A 17141-nucleotide genomic window follows, 5' to 3' on the forward strand; every position below is an offset into this window, starting at 1 on the left:
CTAATGATAAAAGCTAATATGGACCTACATTCAAATGTATTGCTTTATTTCAGCATTCATCAGAATCCAGACTCAAACATCTCCATGTTAACGTAAAATTGTCAGAAACAATTCAGACAATACTTCAAATCTGTTATTAATCAAATTCAGAAACACCTTAACAACATTATATTACATATCCACATACAAGTAAATATAAAATAAGTCAAAACTTAACAGAATTCTCTACACTCTCTCACACAGAGAATGTCAATGGAGATTTTGCTCATCTATGTCATCCACATTCATTGGCAAATTGTCCATATGACATTGTATTAAATGTACAGTGAACAGATACTAATCTCTGACAAGCACAGGTGAATCATGTTCCGTAAGTTCTCTACGTTCCATTAGCCTGGTTCTACTGACCATTACAATGATCAACCATTCATGACATGCTGATGAGCCTGATCATACTGATGTATGGCCAGACTAGAAGAGAGGCAGGGCAGAGGGAGAAGCAGGAGAAGAGGCAGAGGGACAGAGCAGGGCAGAGGGAGAGGCAGGGCAGGGGAAGAGGGAGAGAGCAGAGCAGGGCAGGGGGAGAGAGCAGAGCAGGGCAGGGGGAGAGAGCAGGGCAGGGGAAGAGAGCAGGGCAGGGCAGGGGGAGAGAGCAGGGCAGGGCGAAAGAGCAGGGCAGGGCGAGAGAGCAGGGCAGGGGGAGAGAGCAGGGCAGGGGGAGAGAGCAGGGCAGGGGGAGAGAGCAGGGCAGGGGGAGAGAGCAGGGCAGGGGGAGAGAGCAGGGCAGGGGGAGAGAGCAGGGCAGGGGGAGAGAGCAGGGCAGGGGGAGAGAGCAGGGCAGGGGGAGAGAGCAGGGCAGGGGGAGAGAGCAGGGCAGGGGGAGAGGCATACATGCAGCTGTCACTCACTCTGCCCTGTTCTTAACCAACATCTGTCCTCAACAACAGCAGGGGGGGAGTAGGGGGGAGTGCTGAGAGCTGATTGGCTGGCTCGATGAAACGCACACACACGACTGATCCAGCTGTGAGGGCGTCCAACTGTGTGGTCAGCTACCTAGCTAGTACAAACAGAAAGAAACAGCTTCGCCACTCATAACCACATCCACACAACGTAACTCGTCTGACCAGTTCTTGAAGACACGTGATGAATACCTGTAACGACTACTACCTAGCAACATCAGCTAGCTATCAGCTATGGTACAGCCTGGCCAGGCTAGCACTGAGTCACTATGAACTACCAAAAGGCCATGGAGCTGTAAACCTGCCTGGAGCATGTAGTTTGTACCTTTGTCCTGTTGACCACCGACAGCAGAAGAGACACTGCATTTCACAATGTAGTCTAAAACAAAAAAAGTAACATGCATGATATAAATTATTCTTATTCATAGTCCAACGCAAGAACCTGACGTGCTATACAAGCAGCTCTGACCAACAAAACAGAAAAACAAGAACTGCGCCTTGTTTGAAGAATACACCCCACAGTTAAAAGTCATAAAAAAAAGTGGCACATTATATTCGCGATATTCCTTTTTTTGACATATGTACAATGTACAACGTTCTTCAAGAGCTTCAACTGAACATGTTCTTAGTCCTGATGTTCCAAACCTCCTGTGGAGATTCAACGCATTTCGAACTAAAACAGCCTTCCATGCCCAACGGAACAAGCCCCGCCTCCACGCCACACACCTCCAGCAAAGACTTCTGGAGGAGACCAGGTGGAGACCAGGTGAACACCATACCATGTGGGTCAGCATAGTTCTTATCAGTTCAGTTCTTCTAAGTAGGATGATGAGTGTGTGTGCGCATGTGTGAAGGGGCTGGGGGGGGGGGCTAGACCAGTATTGCTGTGGTGGGTGGGTGGGCTAGAACACCAGGGAGGACTAACAGTCTCAACACACGCCACAGTCCTGCCAGAGAAGGAGTCCAAACAGCCCATGACCCATCAGCAGAATCACATAGTAATACCTGACCTGAACATCCAGTCAACTGGGATGAACGCTGGTCGTTATGACAATATCGGATTTGGATGAGAGCAGTGATAGTGAGATTGTCCATCTACATCACTGTCCAATGTGTATAGACACAAACAGGTCAGATAGTATTAAGTGATATCCCTGTATTTGTGGGTGATGGATTGAACCCCCAGGAATGTTCCATGTCAAAAAGCAAGTTTACCAGGTGAACACTGCAGGCCCCACATAGAGAGCTATATATAGCCATGTGTGAGTGACTGATAGCTAGCTGGCTAGATATGTGGCGGTCCTGCTTTGTGATTCCCTAGGTTTTCTCCCACCATACGACAGCCAAGACAGGACAGGTCATGAACTACAGCCCGCAGCTCCCCCCCCTCCCCAGGCCAGCTCAGTCCAGCGCAGCGTGCATGAGGACGCCCTGGCCCCCCGCAGACTTGGACTTCTTCATCTTCTGGAAGGCTTTCTGCAGGTCCTGCTGCTGGATGGGCCGTATGTGGTCCTCATCCAGACTGGAGGGTGGGGGGGGGGGAGAGAGACACCAAGGGTGGGCAACACAGTTAGGAACCATAACATATGAACAGCACTTTGCATATAAATGGCAAGATGCTAAACCATTTGAACCACCGATCAAAACAGAGCTGAGGTTCTAGCTCTTCGTGGTCCTCCAGTGTTACAGTCGGCAACCTCAAACCAGGAGAGGCAGGAGGAATAGGAGGAGCATGCGGCGGTACCTGTCGTTGACGTGGCTGTTGTGGATGAAGTCTCGCACGCAGAGCAGCGCCGCGTCGCGACACATCTCCCTGAGGTCACTGCCCGAGAAGCCGTCCGTGTCCTTGGCGATGTCGCCCAAGTCGACCTCCGTGTCCACCTGGTAACCACGAGAGGAGTGGGTTATGAGGGGGGGAGGTCAAACTCAACACCCGGGAGCAAGCGCACGGGGCAGGGGGTGACGAGGGGGGCGGTCTGGGTCACTCACGCTCTCGTTCTCCAGGATGAGCTTCAGCACTTCTTCTCTCTGTCTGACGTTCTGCAACCAGGGAAACCACAAACGTGAGATCAGTCCAGTTTGAAGGGATTTCCTCAAACAAATACACCTGGCAGTGAATTCAAAATGGCCTATTGATAAAACATGCCCATGGAGAGCAGGCTTAGGCCTAGGCCAGGCTAAACACACGTGCGGCCCGGGGCCTGCGTGTGTGTGGTGTGGGCATGTTTACCACTCACAGGCTGGTTGATGTGGAAGCGGGTGGGCATCCTCCTGAGAATGGCAGAGTCCAGGTCCTGAGGACGGTTGGTGGCCCCCATAATGATCACCTGACACACACACGCACACACAGTTTACACATGGTCCTTCACCCTCAGAATAGAAGCTGTATTCAGTCATCGCCTTTCCTTATCCATCTTCCTGTCAGACAATACCAGACCCCAAGGCAATTACAATACAGGTTTCCCCCCCCCCACTGAAACAGTCTGATTTACACACAGAACCTACACAAACAGGTTCACCCACATAGACCTCCATAAGTTTAGGCCCAGATTCAGGCCTGAGCCCTGGGCGAGACAGCTACATAGACCCACCTGGCAGTTGTAGTCTGTGTCCAGCCCATCCCACAGGCTCATGAACTGGGCCTTCATCATGGCTGTGGCCTCGTGGTCTGAACTGGACCGGCTTCTCAGGAACGAGTCTGGAATAACAACAACAAGAGTCAAAGTTGTCAACAAAGATCATCAGAAAAAGCAGCACACCTTCCTATGTAGGCGTCAACGCCCAAGCCTTCAGTCGAGCCATCCACAGGGGCATGTTCACCAGTGCCTCTCATGGGACAGACAGGGAGGGGAGGGTCTGTGCTGACGACAGCCTACACACCTATCTCGTCTATGAAGATGATAGAGGGCTGCAGCTTCATGGCCAGGGAGAAGACTGCGGCCGCCAGCTTCTGAGATTCGCCATACCACTTGTCCGTCAAGGTGGACGGCTGCAGGTTGATGAAGCGGAAGCCCGCCTCTTTGGCCGTTGCCTTGGCGATCAGCGTCTTGCCACAGCCTGGCGGGCCGTACAGCAGCACGCCTGGTGGCAGAGAGGAGCGGTTAGAAGCTCCATGCTCCAACTAGCTCCAATATAACCCTGAAGCCGAACAGGATCTATGACTAACAATTGCTTATCCAGCATATTTTTTCAGTGTGAATCACAGCTGTTGTGCTCTTAAGCAGGACACATTACACGTATACTATGTGTGTGCGTGTATACATGTGTGTGTTTGTGTTTTACCTTTAGGGGGTTGAAGCAGCCTGGATCCCTCAAACAGGTGTCTTTTCTGGATGGGCAGTATGACCGTGTCTTTAAGTTCATTGATTACCTCATCCAGACCAGCAATGTCGCTCCAGGTAATCTGAGAACAGGAAAGGGACCAGTTTGGGTTACACCTGTGCAATGTGAATCACCCAACAGGTGTTGAAGAAAGATGTTGACAATGTGTTTCCCTTCCAGAGCTACTGGGCACAGTAGCCAGATCCCCTCTCTCACCTGCATGGTTAGAGGATCCACCAGGTGAGCAGCGATGCTCATCTCGTACTCTGACAGCTTGACATTCTGCACGCCAATCTGCTTCATGAGCTTCTCAGCCTGCCAGAAATAACACAGTGCTCTGTGAAGAGGGATAACATTGGACTGTCCAGTCCCATTCATCTAACTGACTCTGGTTGTAAGCCCCACCACATTCACACAACTCACCTGCTTCTGTGCCTCAACCTTCTGCTTCCTGGTGGGATCAATGGCGTCGACCATCCACTTAATGGTGAAGTAGGTGACTGCTCCAAATATCGTCAGCCGGAATAAAAGTCCTATTACTTCATTCCGACCCAACGGCCGGGCGATGTTCTCGGTGGGAATCTCTTTGAGCACCATCTTCTCAGAGACCTGAAAGAAGGAAAGAATGCTAGACGGCATTCACCCCACACTGTTGATGCTAGCCATCTATGCCGGTGGTGATGATGTTTGAGATTGCGATAGAGATGTTTAGGTTGGCGATAACATGACTCAACGGGCATGTGTGAGTGAAATGCGATTAACAACATAAGGTTATAGGTAACAGGGTTTGGTCGTTGTATAAAAGGACGTATAGTTTTGTTTTCTTCGAGTAATATTACGAAAGCGAAAGTCTGATACTGTTAGCTAGCTTTGACCTTCCTGATAGCACCATGCCGCGTGACTCATTTAGACAGCAGGCCAGCTGTTCTTAAGTGACAAATACCTTTTAAATCGAATCACTTGTTAAATTATGAGTACACACATATAACTAAGACGCCGACATACACATTTTGTGGGGAAAACGATTACAGATTCACGGTAGCAAGAAATCGAGCTGTCACTCACCTCGGCAACTTAGGTGCTTCCTTGTTTTACTCTCTCGCCTCCCCATCCATGGCATTTGTTGTTGCCCCCTATCGGTTTGGAGTGGACTCTTAAAATTTGGATCTGAAAGAACCTTTGATGGTAGAAACCTCAATGATCAGTAGACCAATTATCACGCTACGTCACACAACTTCAAGCAGGCACAACTGCGCATGTCGGTGGCAAAAGACGAACTTCTCACGGGTATACTTGAGTGTCGATCAGGTAATTATATATCTCTGGACACTGGATTGCAGGGCTTGACATAAATTTTTTGAGGCACTTGTCATTTGGACAAGTACGTTTCTGTCCATGCACAAAAGTCACATGTCCCCCAGACCTTTAAATAGCCGGGACGAGTGAAACGGGCAAAACTAGCCTGGCTAACGGAGGCCGCTTTCTCAGGCAAATGATGAACAAAACAGGCTTGGTTAAAGAAATCCGAGGTGCTGGCTATCTTCAGCGGGCTCGTATCTATAAAAGGCAGTCCTCCCTGACGTTTTTGGTGTAGAATTGAGTGAAATACCTACAACATTGTGCACACTGCCATTGAGCGACCCGAGTCTGCCTGAGGCTAACGTCAAAACTGTAACGGGGACGCAGTCTCACTCAGATTGCCAGTTTACACAAATCACTAAAATAATCGGACCAGATGGCTAAAAGCAGAATTTCCATATTTCTTGAAACCTGCCCTGCTCGACTTTTTAGATGTAGAATTGACTGTAAAACTGTAAAATTATCAACTTTGTGACATGATGTGAAGACATGGCTGCCGCCCGATGCGGTCTGCCGGGCGACATTCTCACTCAAATGTCAAGACTTTATGACCCAAATCAAAATTCTGATGTGACAAATCAATGGGGAATCGCTTTCTCTCATAATGGCTGTCCTCCTCGACCTTTTTGGTCTTTTTAAATGTAACTATTTGTATAATCTGTAATTCTCTAGCCGTTATTAACGCTATATTTTATAGTTTTCTGCCACCATGCTGCGCGCGCATCCCGAATGTTTACAAACAAATAATTGGTCTATTAGTTAGCACTCTTTAATAAAGCATCTACTTATCGAAGGTCACTCACTAACATTAATTATACAGCGCATTGCAGAATTAATCAAATAAAAAAATGCCATCCCAACTACATCTGCGTTACAAATCAACCCGGTAGATGGAGCCATAACACAACGCGTCGGACCTGTCCCCATCTCACCTGTTCAGCAGTCTGCGTAGACAAGAGAATGGTCAGAAATCATTGGACAATGCACACATTGACTGTATTGGCCAGAGAGACGAATACCAGTTTTATCAGCTACTTATCTTGACTTCTTGTCGTTCTTTAGTCAGATCGAATTTAAACTGGTTGATTATCAGCAAAATCACAAAGTAATTAGAGCATAGAGTAGTTAGAAATGTAGTTATGTCCAAATGTTACTGGCTATTTTGTGTGTAAATGTGTAGGCTATTCCTTGTCATTTACGTTGACTGACAGGTATGCTACATTCTCCAGGCAGGATTGTTCATGTATTTGTAGCCATGTGTAGCCTAATGTAGCTCAGGGACACAATACCTAGATGTTAGACATAGGCTACCGTACTTAAAAGGCTGGTTACATAATGAAAAGTCAGATATGTCACCATGAATCCAGAATGAAAAATTGGAAACTTCCCCAATTACGAAACACGTGACTTCAGTACAGCTCTTTGTACAATGTTCTTCCGCAGTTCAAAGAAAGAAATATGGAATTTAAAATGAATAAGACTAATACAGAATGTCATAGTGATTATGATTTCAATTGCCGATTTATGATGCATTATTCAACTGATTGTATGAACTGAATATGTATCAGGAACTAGTCTACATTGCGGCATGATATCTTGTAGCCTTTTTCAATTGGAACGGAAGCCATGGAAGTGGCAGTTTGCTTTGCGAGTGTAGCTCTAGGTCGGGTTGCCAGATTGAATCATTTCCCGATTATTTTCAGGACATTGTGCCAATAAGATCATGTTGAGATGGCTTATATTAATGACAGAGTAAAATGAGACTACATGCTCATATGTATGTAAAAATGATCAAACAATCCAAATCATCAAACAAAAATTGGTCTGAATTCTTTAGTATGCTATGCGTGTTTTGTGTCTGACACTAAAACGGCTGGAACGTATTCATCAAACCTGGCAACACGTCTAGAGAAACGAGTCAGTTAGCGAGCTCGCTAGGAAAGGGACGTGTCAGTGAAGAAAGGTAGCTAGCTAGCGTAGTTTTAATTTTTAAAATCCACACAGAGCTGCAATTTTCAGGTGGAGGCTGTCAATTTTTCTTTAAATATATTACGTGGACCGTTTAAACAGAGGACTCAACAATAGTTTGTTTTCTTTCTGTCTAGCGGAGTCGACATGTTAGCTCGTAGCTAGTGGTAGCTAATGTTGGCTAGACTTGCTATGCTGCCTGCTAGCATATGCGTTCGATAGCTGTGCCTGTGTCAATCAGTATTTCTGGGAAAGGAAAGTCGGAGAGGCTTCTCTCCGCTATTCTATCTTAATCACGGCGGCTTTGACAAAATCAGAGACTTGGGACTCTTTTGAAATACAACATTTTGGAAGCTGGATCATTCCTAACCTATTTATTGTGGAGTGTTTTGTATCAAATCGTGGGGTCCGGGAAGCCGGGCCTGCAGTGGAGAAACGGAGTAAGGCCCATGACCCAGTAGGAGAAGAAGCCATTGGCATTCTAGTTAGCTACTACTACTAGCTAACTGTCAACGGACAGCGGGTTTTCGGGGAATATATTTTCTTTTGGCAGTGGTTCGTTCAGAGGCAAAATACTTTCTTTTAATTTAAAAACCCTAAAGACTCCAGCCACAGATATGGCTGCAATAATAAAGGAAATCGTCAGTCGAAATAAAAGAAGATACCAAGAAGATGGCTTTGACTTGGACTTGACCTGTATCCTTTTTACTCGATGCAGTTCAATGGCTTGCTAGCTGGCGCAGCTTATTTCGTCAGTTTGGCTTCAGCTCTAGTTAGTAACCTGTATTTAAGTCTATGTTAGTAATGCATTAGCTAGTTGGATATCCTGTATTGTAGTTGAGTGATTGGCCATAGATATTTTACCAGATGGTCCACACGGTTTACTGAGTATCCATAACCCGTTAACGTAACATATTATTCAATTAATAACACAATTTGTAATGGGAAATAACGAGATTTTGCATTTCTTGTTTAAGGGATGTTTTTGCTGCAGAACGGCATGGGTGTCGGTCAGCTTTTTCTTTCTTATCTATCAACCTCGTTATTGTCATTAATTGTATCAGCTGCAAGAAGAATGTTAGCTTGCTACCTTACTAGCTCGTTGTAAAGTGCCGTGGCTCCAGCTGATTGACGATGAGACACGTGGAATTGTTCTTTAAAACAGGCATAGCTTTATGTCCCGTGAAATACTAAATATATTGCGTATGTGTTGGACTTGACGGTAGTAACGATACGAGTGAGTATTCTGTGATATACGCCGACGGCATAGTTATTCTGTCGTGTCTGAAGACAAGTTAACTAGTCAGACCAATATCTCCGGTTAGACAAATTTCGTTGCAACAGCCTCTGATGTCATGCAGAAGTGCTCTGTTGACGTGTCATGAGAGAAGTGTGTCAGGTGTATTATGTGCATTAGATTATAATGGCCGATATAAAGCACATTCTTATTGCCATGACCTATCATGGATGTCATTTCAGATCAACCCACTTGCATTAGGTACGCTGGTATTTCCATGTGCTGCCTAATCCAATGATTAAGGGTGCCGTTGGGTAGCATGCATGCTCTGTTGTGACTGGCTGTATGATCAAATCCATGTTTCCTTCACTGCTGCTGTCAGATATTTATCCCAACATCATAGCGATGGGCTTTCCTGCCGAGAGACTAGAGGGTGTTTACAGAAACAACATTGATGACGTTGTTCGGTGAGTTTCTCTGCTGTGTGTGTGTGTGTGTGTGGGTGTGTGGGTGTGTGGGTGTGTGTGTGTGTGTGTGTGTGTGTGTGTGTGTGTGTGTGAGAAAAAAACGATAAATAATTGCAGGCAGTCGTTTTATAATGTGGGCCAACTTCTGAATTTGGCATGACATTTGAATGCATACCCTTTCAGTAGTGAAGATGATGCTACAATTTACTGGTAATTTCTTTAGTTTTGTGCAGAAAATAGCTAAACACAGTAGAAAGATATGCCCAGTTGATGTCATGATGTCATGCCTAAATGTTAAAGCAATAATGGAGGACATTGTTTGGATTGAAACGTTTTCCAATCAAAATCAGATGTGTATGTCTGGACAGGAAATGAACACCTCTTTCTTTCTCCGTAGATTTCTGGACTCGAAACACAAAAATCACTACAAGATCTATAATCTGTAAGCACTCTTACTCGTCAACGCACCTGTTGTGTGTGTGTGTGTGTGTGGTAACGATGACCTTAATCAGTAACACATCTAAATAAAGCAGTTCCCTATCTGTATGTAAAATGTTCCATCTCTTCCCCTCAGATGTGCGGAACGCCACTATGATACTACAAAGTTCAACTGCCGTGGTAAGACACACACGCACACACACACACACACGGCTACATGGCTGTCATACATGCATGACACAATCACACCGGTGGTATTGTCAAACTAAACCCCACCACCCCAAACATCTTCCTCTCCATGATCCCGCCCCTCTCTCTCCCCCACCCCAATGTTCTCTCCTCCCCCTCTCCTCCACCCCATCTGTCCCTCCCACCCTGCTCCCCCCTCCCCCCCCCCCCCGTCTCCAGTTGCACAGTATCCGTTTGAGGATCACAACCCCCCCCAGCTGGAGCTGATCAAGCCCTTCTGTGAGGACCTGGACAAGTGGCTGAGCGAGGACGAGAACCACGTGGCAGCCATCCACTGCAAGGCCGGGAAGGGGCGCACGGGGGTGATGATCTGTGCCTACCTGCTGCACCGCGCCAAGTTCGGGGAAGCTCAGGAGGCCCTCGACTTCTACGGGGAGGTCAGGACCAGAGACAAGAAGGTAGGGGACGCCCGCACGCACTCACACGCACGCACTCTCGCACGCACTCACAGACACACACACCACAGAGGTAAAGATACAAGTTGTCCATAGATGTTTGACAGATCAGTATCAGATGTCCAGAATCAATGCATCCAGTGACGACTACCTCTCCACAGAGTGTAACCTCATGTGTGTCTGTCTGTGTGTCCACAGGGCGTGACAATCCCCAGCCAGAGGCGCTACGTGTACTATTACAGCTACCTGCTCCACCACCACCTGGAGTACAAGCCCGTGGCCCTGTTGTTCCACAAGATGGTCTTTGAGACCGTCCCCATGTTCAGTGGAGGGACCTGCAGTAAGTCCTCTATTCTCTCTCTCCTCCTTTCGGGGCGTGTTCACCTGTTCCTCTCCCTTCATCCTCACCTGGGTGGCTCTAACAGCTTCTCTGCTAAACGTGTTTGGGAGTCCGTCCGGTTTTGTCTGCGTGCGGCCTGCCGCATGCAGCTTCCAGGCGTCGCACGTCTGCGCTCTTCACTTCCTGCTTCCTGGCAAGCTGACGCAAACCACTGTAACGCCACACACCTTTACCTGGCTGCTCTTTAACTTTCTTTTGACACTTTCTCCTACTGTCCTTCTAAAGGGCCCTATTCTGAACCTTGTCTCTCACACACACACACACACACAACCACACCACCGCCAGGACATGGTCAGATCGCATACCTCACATTCAGCCCTGCCCCTCTATCCCTAGCTCTAGAGGAAGCTCGTGTCGGCCATGCAGGAAGCCTGCTAATGTGTAACGTAGATGATACTGTGGGTGGATATTGAGAAACACTCCCCTGATGGGACAGTAAAGGAATACACCCCCATGGGAGCAGCTGGTCGTGTCGGTGGTTGCTCTGTAAAACCCAAAGAGACTGGAGCTGTGTACCGACTGTGCATGTTGACATGACTAGGCCAGCCCATAGTGCCAATAAGGTTTATTTAGGAGTGGTGGCTAGCAGGCCGTGCATGTGTGTTCTCTGGCCCCGTTGAACCCCCCCCCCCCCCATCATCCCAGTTAAATCAGGTCTGCAGCAGTGTGTGGGGGTGTGTATGCGTGTGTGTGTGTTAACTTCTCTCTCTCTCCAAGGGGACTCTTCAGTTAAAAACAAGAGTGAGCAGATGCCTCATGGCTTTCGAAAAGGGAATTGGCACTGGGGTAAAAATCTGCTTTTCATCGCATCCTCATATCACACACATGTCAAAGCAAAAGTCAACGTGTCGCCAGATAGGCTGAAACATGTGTGCCGGACTAAAACCACTGCACCAATGGCGGCTGCCTGTCAGAATAGGGCCCCTGGCATGCCTCTATCTCTGTCTCCTCCTTGTAACCTCCGTCTCTGGTGGTGGGACATCCATGTTTCTGAATCCAAGCCCCCCCCCCCCCTCTCTACTCTCTCTCTCTCTCTCTGCCCGGCCTTTAAACTCCAAAACTAGTTGTTGTCACTACCAGACCTAGCTCCCCATGTACCACACTAGCTATTTTCAGATACTTGCGGGTGTGTTTGATTTGTTTTGTCTGACCAGTAGAGCCATCTCTTGAGGTGAACCCCGCCCCACTCGGTGCACCGAGTCAGCTAAATCGAGCACACCACAAGTATACGCTAGCATCTTAGGAAATATGTTGACCCATGTCTGGTGGCAGCTATTTGTTGTTGTTGTTGTTGACACGCTTGTAACTGCTGTTGTTGTGCTGCGCGTCCCTCCAGACCCCCAGTTCGTGGTCTACCAGTTAAAGGTTAAGATCCACACCTCCAACCCGGTCCACACGCGCAGGGAGGAGAAGTACATGTTCTTTGAGTTCCCCCAGCCTCTCCCAGTGTGTGGGGACATCAAGGTGGAGTTCTTCCACAAACAGAACAAGATGATGAAGAAGGTACGTGGAGACGGGACCCTCTGGCCAAAGTGGACCTCGCGTCTAGTTGTGAAAAGTGTTGGGTTTTACTGGGTGTGGGGTGGTGGTGGTGGGGGGGGAGAGTGTTTGAAGGGAGTGTTTCTTTTACGCTTTGGATTAGGAGAGTGCGTGCATGCAAGTGTCATATCTTCCCCCCTATTCATCTTTTCCTCCCTTTGTTCCGTCTCCTTCTGTCCACAACCCCATCTCTCTCTCTCTCTCTCCCCCCCCCCCCCCCCCCCTCTTTTCCCACTAGGACAAAATGTTTCACTTCTGGGTGAACACCTTCTTCATCCCCTGGCCGGAGGAGAAGCCTGAGAAGCAGGAGAACTCTGACAGGGTGGAGAACGGCAGCGTGGCCGTGGGCCGGGAGGCCGAGGCCTGCCAGGCGCCGGGAGGCGAGGCGGCCCAGGAGAACGACAGGGACTTCCTGGTCCTCTCCTTAACCAAGAACGACCTGGACAAGGCAAACAAGGACAAGGCCAACAGATATTTCTCCCCTAACTTCAAGGTCAGGACTTACGATCCTCATCCTGTTCGAATTGAAGCTGTACTTAACAAACGTGTTGTTTACCTCAAGTGAAGTTGCACTTGGCTAACTTGCTGTTGTGTACCTCAGGTGAAGCTGTACTTCACCAAGACAGTGGAGGAGGGGGCGAATTCTGAGGCCAGCAGCACCTCCACCTCCGTCACACCGGACGCCAGCGACAACGAGCCCGACCATTACCGCTACTCCGACACCACGGACTCCGACCCCGAGAACGAGCCGTTCGACGAGGAGCACCACACTCAGATCACCAAGGTCTGAGGCCTGGCGCAGGAGCCCGCGGACAGTTGTACGGACGGACAGAGGAATAAAAAAAAAAAAAAAAAAAAAAAAAAAAATGAAATAAAAAAAAAGAGGGAAACTTGAATATAAACTACAAAACAGACAAGTAACTTCTCCTCCCCCCTTGCCTAGGGCATCTGTATGACAGTTATACCCCGACCCCCGGCTTTAGGAAACCATAATGCTGACCAATTTGACTCTTTTTTTCTTTTTTCTTTTTCTCTCGTCTCCTCCTTCCCTCCTTCATGCAAGAGCGTTGCCAGAGATTCACGCTGGGGGAATTCAGTTTGAGGAGAGGTTGTTGTTGTTGTAAACCCCCCCCCTCTCTCTCTTTTCTTTAACTGAGGCTAGAGTGGGACCCTACAGAATGGAATGTTTAACTAGGCTTGAGACGGTCTGGGAGAGAGAGAATGTACGAGAGAGAGAGAGATCTGATCATTGGATTATCCGGATGTTCAGCAGCTTCATCTTCTGTGGAATACAAACCCATGGCCAGTGCTTCTGTCACCTTCGACACCCTCTGGACCCCCGAGCCCCACCCACTTTGGACACACACACACACACGCAGCCCTTATCCCCTGCGCCCCCCTGCCATCCTACCTACTGTGAATGCTTCGTAGTGCAGACAGTCCATCACACGTGTTGGTCGGCGCGGTGGACCCTGTATGGTGGAATCCCTCAGTCCAATGTATAATTGTTATATTCACCATGATTATTCATATTATGAATCTATCTAACAAGTGTCCATTCCTACTCTGTGTAGGGTTGTGTTGAAGGTAAGCAGAGAAACATTCGCCTATGTGTCGTTGGTGTTTTTACATTAAGATAAATAATATAAACTAGCTATACACAGCAGGGAAGTCACTTGTGTTGCAATAATGTTAACACTATTAGGGTTCAACAGACAACACATTGTGCATGACAACATTATTGGAATCAGTGTCCATCTTGTTCAATTCATTGTATTGTTTTTCTTCAACAAGAAAAGAAAACTATTTCCTAAAATGTCATTTTGCAAGGTGATTGAATCTACCCAGGTGGCAAAGATGTCATAACTTTGTTTTCCGTTTTGGGTAGGGTCATACGGGGGGGAGGTCAAAGACATCTCTGAACTCCCACAATGCAACGGTTCATTGGCACAGTCTTGGTGACAAGTCACACAGAACCGTGTCGTAATTAGTGCCTCCCTCACTCAATCATGTGTTTTGAGGGAAGGGAATCTTTTTTTCTCGTTCTCTTTTGACTTTTTACAAATGTCTACTAAGTTTCCAGCTCCCTTCCATCACAGCCCAGACCTAGCATCAGACCCTGCATCACTGTTCCTGCGCAAGACTCCCTCCTTTGTCTCTGGGCCCACGTTCATTTTCCACGGACTGAACCTTTTTTTTTTTTTTTTAAGCGATGTCACCGAGCCGTCGAGCACTCCCAGCTGGCCGTCCGGCGTGGTCCCTTCCTGGGTGGGCCCCCAGCCACGAGCAGACCCCCAGGCCAGAGACGGAGGAGGCAGGCCGAGGTATCGAATGTAACCCTTCACCTCTGAGCTGATCCTGGAGCAGTGATGCACGGTCTAGGAGTAGTAGACCCACAGGGGCGAGAGGGTGTGTGTGGGGGGGATCTCTCTAGTTTCTGTACAGCGGGGAGCATCACTCCGCCTGCACACGGTGCCCCCCCCCCCCCCCCCCCCCGAAGCCAGGTGCTCTAGAACAACCACTCTTGGGATCCGCAGCAACCTTCTAGGGGTGTTTCCCATGGTGCAGTTCAGTTTGGAACAGCCCTCTTTCTGCCCTGCAGGGTCCAGTGACGTCACAATGGGATGGGATCAGCCAGGAGTGTCCTTTCTGCTACCTCCCCTGCTATCGTCTAGTCTAGACCCTCCCCCTCCCAGGATCCCTTGTATTCCGGACATTCCATGCGGAACCAAGGTGCTCACTAACTGCCAAACTACATCTGTAGAAACGTCCCGCGAGAACAACACAGGGGCCGAGAGCCCCGTGCCTGGCTCATGGTGCCTGGCTCATGGTGCCTGGCTCATGGTGCCTGGCTCATGGTGCCTGGCTCATGGTGCCTGGCTCATGGTGCCTGGCTCATGGTGCCTGGCTCATGGTGCCTGGCTCATGGTGCCTGGCTCATGGTGCCTGGCTCATGGTGCCTGGCTCATGGTGCCTGGCTCATGGTGCCTGGCTCATGGTGCATGCCACTCGTGCATATATACTCTCTTACTCTCCACAAGGCCGGGCCGTGCTATCTCTGTGATCTCGTACAGGTGCTGTCCTTGTCTGACTGGGTCTCTCTTCTCTCTCATCTCTTCCTGTCTTCTCTAATTCTATCTCGTCTCTTTTCCTTTTCTTAAAAAAAAACCCACAAAAAAAACATACAGGTGTCATTCCGTTACGGAATGAGAACAGTGCAGCTACAGGTTTTACCGAAATTCTCGCGCTTGCTTCGGAAATATGAAAACTCCTCCTATATATGAGAATATTTAGATATGTATCGTTTCTTTTTTAAGCATGCCAAAATTGTAGTTTGTGCCTGCTGGCCTGTGGGGGATTGCTGGGCCGGTGGGAAGGACAGAAGAAAAAAGAAGAAAAGACCCCAGTTTCTCTGTCTCCTCCTGCTGGAGTTGGGCTCCTGTCAGAGGAAGGTTGCGAGCCACAGGCTCCTCCGTCAGACGGGCTGGCCCCTGGCACCTGCCGGTACTGTCAGGCCAGGTCGCCGTGACGCTGGACAGCCCATGAGCCTATTAGGACTGTGGAAGCCCCTGACCCACCCCCCACACCGGCCTTCAGGCGACGGGGCAGAATTGAGCAGGCTCATTTCAGGCGGTTACATTTACCGGGAACTCCCCCTCCCCCCCAACCCTTCTACGTTTCCTTGCTCCACCAAATGATGGCACTTTTTTTTTTTGCCGGAACGTTAAGAGTTTGTGTCTTTTTAAGACGGGAGCTCCTCTCACTAAGCCCACCAAACGTGCCCTCATGGCTGGTATCGGGTCGACACACTCTGTTCCCTCACGTTCTTTTGTTTTCCTCATTTGTACACTAGCCAACCCAGGAACACTTAATCTAGGATGTTCTCTTTTATTTCTGTTTACATTTAATTACATCACTGAACCTGCCAAAAGTAAGCTCAAACTTTTTGTTGATTTTTTTTTTTTTTTTTTTTTTTCTGTTTGTTTTCTGTGTGTTGGGGGCCTATGGGAGGTATTTTTTGCCTTACTTGAAGTTGACAATGCCTACTGCTTCTGTCCACAACTCATTCTCTCCCTGTATCTCTCTCTCTGTCCATCCGTCTCCCTTTCAGCCCAGGCACTGACTTGATTCTTCAAGTACCTATTTAAAGCTACTATGACTAGAGCAACATAATTGGACTAGACTTTTGCACTGTTCCAGGTTTTCGCAGGGTTTTAGTCAGTGGTCCACAGTATTCTGTTGATGTAGTTGTTTATTTCTCCGTTGTTCCCCCCTCGGTATATGAACCTGTCTAGCTGTCTTAGTGAGAGATGGATGTGGACTGGTCCAGCCAGCTAGCGTACCCCAATAACTCTGTACCCACACAACCCATATACAAACAACCATGTTCTTTTGACTGAAAGTTTCCTGATTCCCCCCCCCCTATCTTTTATCCTTTTTTGTTTTTTTTTTATAAAACAAAATAAAAACTGTAAAAATGAGAACTATTTATGACAGTATTCCTATGTACCGTGGTGGAGGGTGTGTATATGATCTGCTGTAGGTCCGTTAGTGCGAGGCCCCTTGGTTCCGCCTCTCAAACACCAGACAACAAGCTTAACGGTCTAATCCAGGGAGCCATCCCATTGGCCAGAGTCCATCCAGGGCAGCCATTGGTCAGGAGCCTAGACCAGGCCTCGAGTGGGAAGCCGAAATCCCATTGGTCAGCGAGGGAGTGTGTCTGAGGTCTACCATTGGCTAGGAGCCTAGACTAGGGCCTATCCTCAGACACGTCCACCTGCATGGAGACTGAATGTTGCCATGGTGACA

General features: G+C 48.3%; 2 protein-coding genes across 5 annotated transcripts; one reads left to right on the top strand and one right to left on the bottom strand.

The window, feature by feature from the left end:
• Window positions 1-29: 29 nt before the first annotated feature.
• atad1b (ATPase family AAA domain containing 1b) lies at window positions 30-5487 on the bottom strand. Of its 3 annotated transcripts, none has more exons than XR_009931929.1 (11): window positions 5346-5487; window positions 4704-4889; window positions 4497-4595; window positions 4242-4362; window positions 3840-4040; window positions 3551-3657; window positions 3197-3286; window positions 2949-2999; window positions 2704-2840; window positions 2012-2481; window positions 30-1969 (listed from the first exon to the last, which is right to left on the bottom strand). XR_009931929.1 is itself a non-coding variant. In XM_062475297.1 (10 exons), the coding sequence occupies exons 2-10, from the start codon at window positions 4875-4877 to the stop codon at window positions 2361-2363; spliced, it is 1101 nt and encodes a 366-aa protein (XP_062331281.1). In that variant the 5' UTR covers window positions 4878-4889; window positions 5346-5487; the 3' UTR covers window positions 30-2360. The 3 variants fall into 3 exon arrangements, 1 of the variants encoding a protein (XP_062331281.1); XR_009931930.1 differs by lacking the exon at window positions 5346-5487 and adding an exon at window positions 5224-5339; XM_062475297.1 differs by having other exon boundaries at window positions 30-2481.
• A 2056-nt stretch (window positions 5488-7543) lies between these two features.
• ptenb (phosphatase and tensin homolog B) lies at window positions 7544-15742 on the top strand. Of its 2 annotated transcripts, XM_062474039.1 has the most exons (10): window positions 7544-8303; window positions 9227-9311; window positions 9709-9753; window positions 9886-9929; window positions 10158-10396; window positions 10592-10733; window positions 11511-11579; window positions 12130-12296; window positions 12571-12825; window positions 12934-15742. In XM_062474039.1, the coding sequence occupies exons 1-10, from the start codon at window positions 8225-8227 to the stop codon at window positions 13120-13122; spliced, it is 1314 nt and encodes a 437-aa protein (XP_062330023.1). In that variant the 5' UTR covers window positions 7544-8224; the 3' UTR covers window positions 13123-15742. The 2 variants fall into 2 exon arrangements, with proteins under 2 accessions (XP_062330023.1, XP_062330024.1); XM_062474040.1 differs by lacking the exon at window positions 11511-11579.
• Window positions 15743-17141: the final 1399 nt, after the last annotated feature.

Source organism: Osmerus eperlanus, chromosome 12 (genome assembly GCF_963692335.1).
Source record: "Osmerus eperlanus chromosome 12, fOsmEpe2.1, whole genome shotgun sequence".
Lineage (NCBI taxonomy): Eukaryota > Metazoa > Chordata > Actinopteri > Osmeriformes > Osmeridae > Osmerus > Osmerus eperlanus.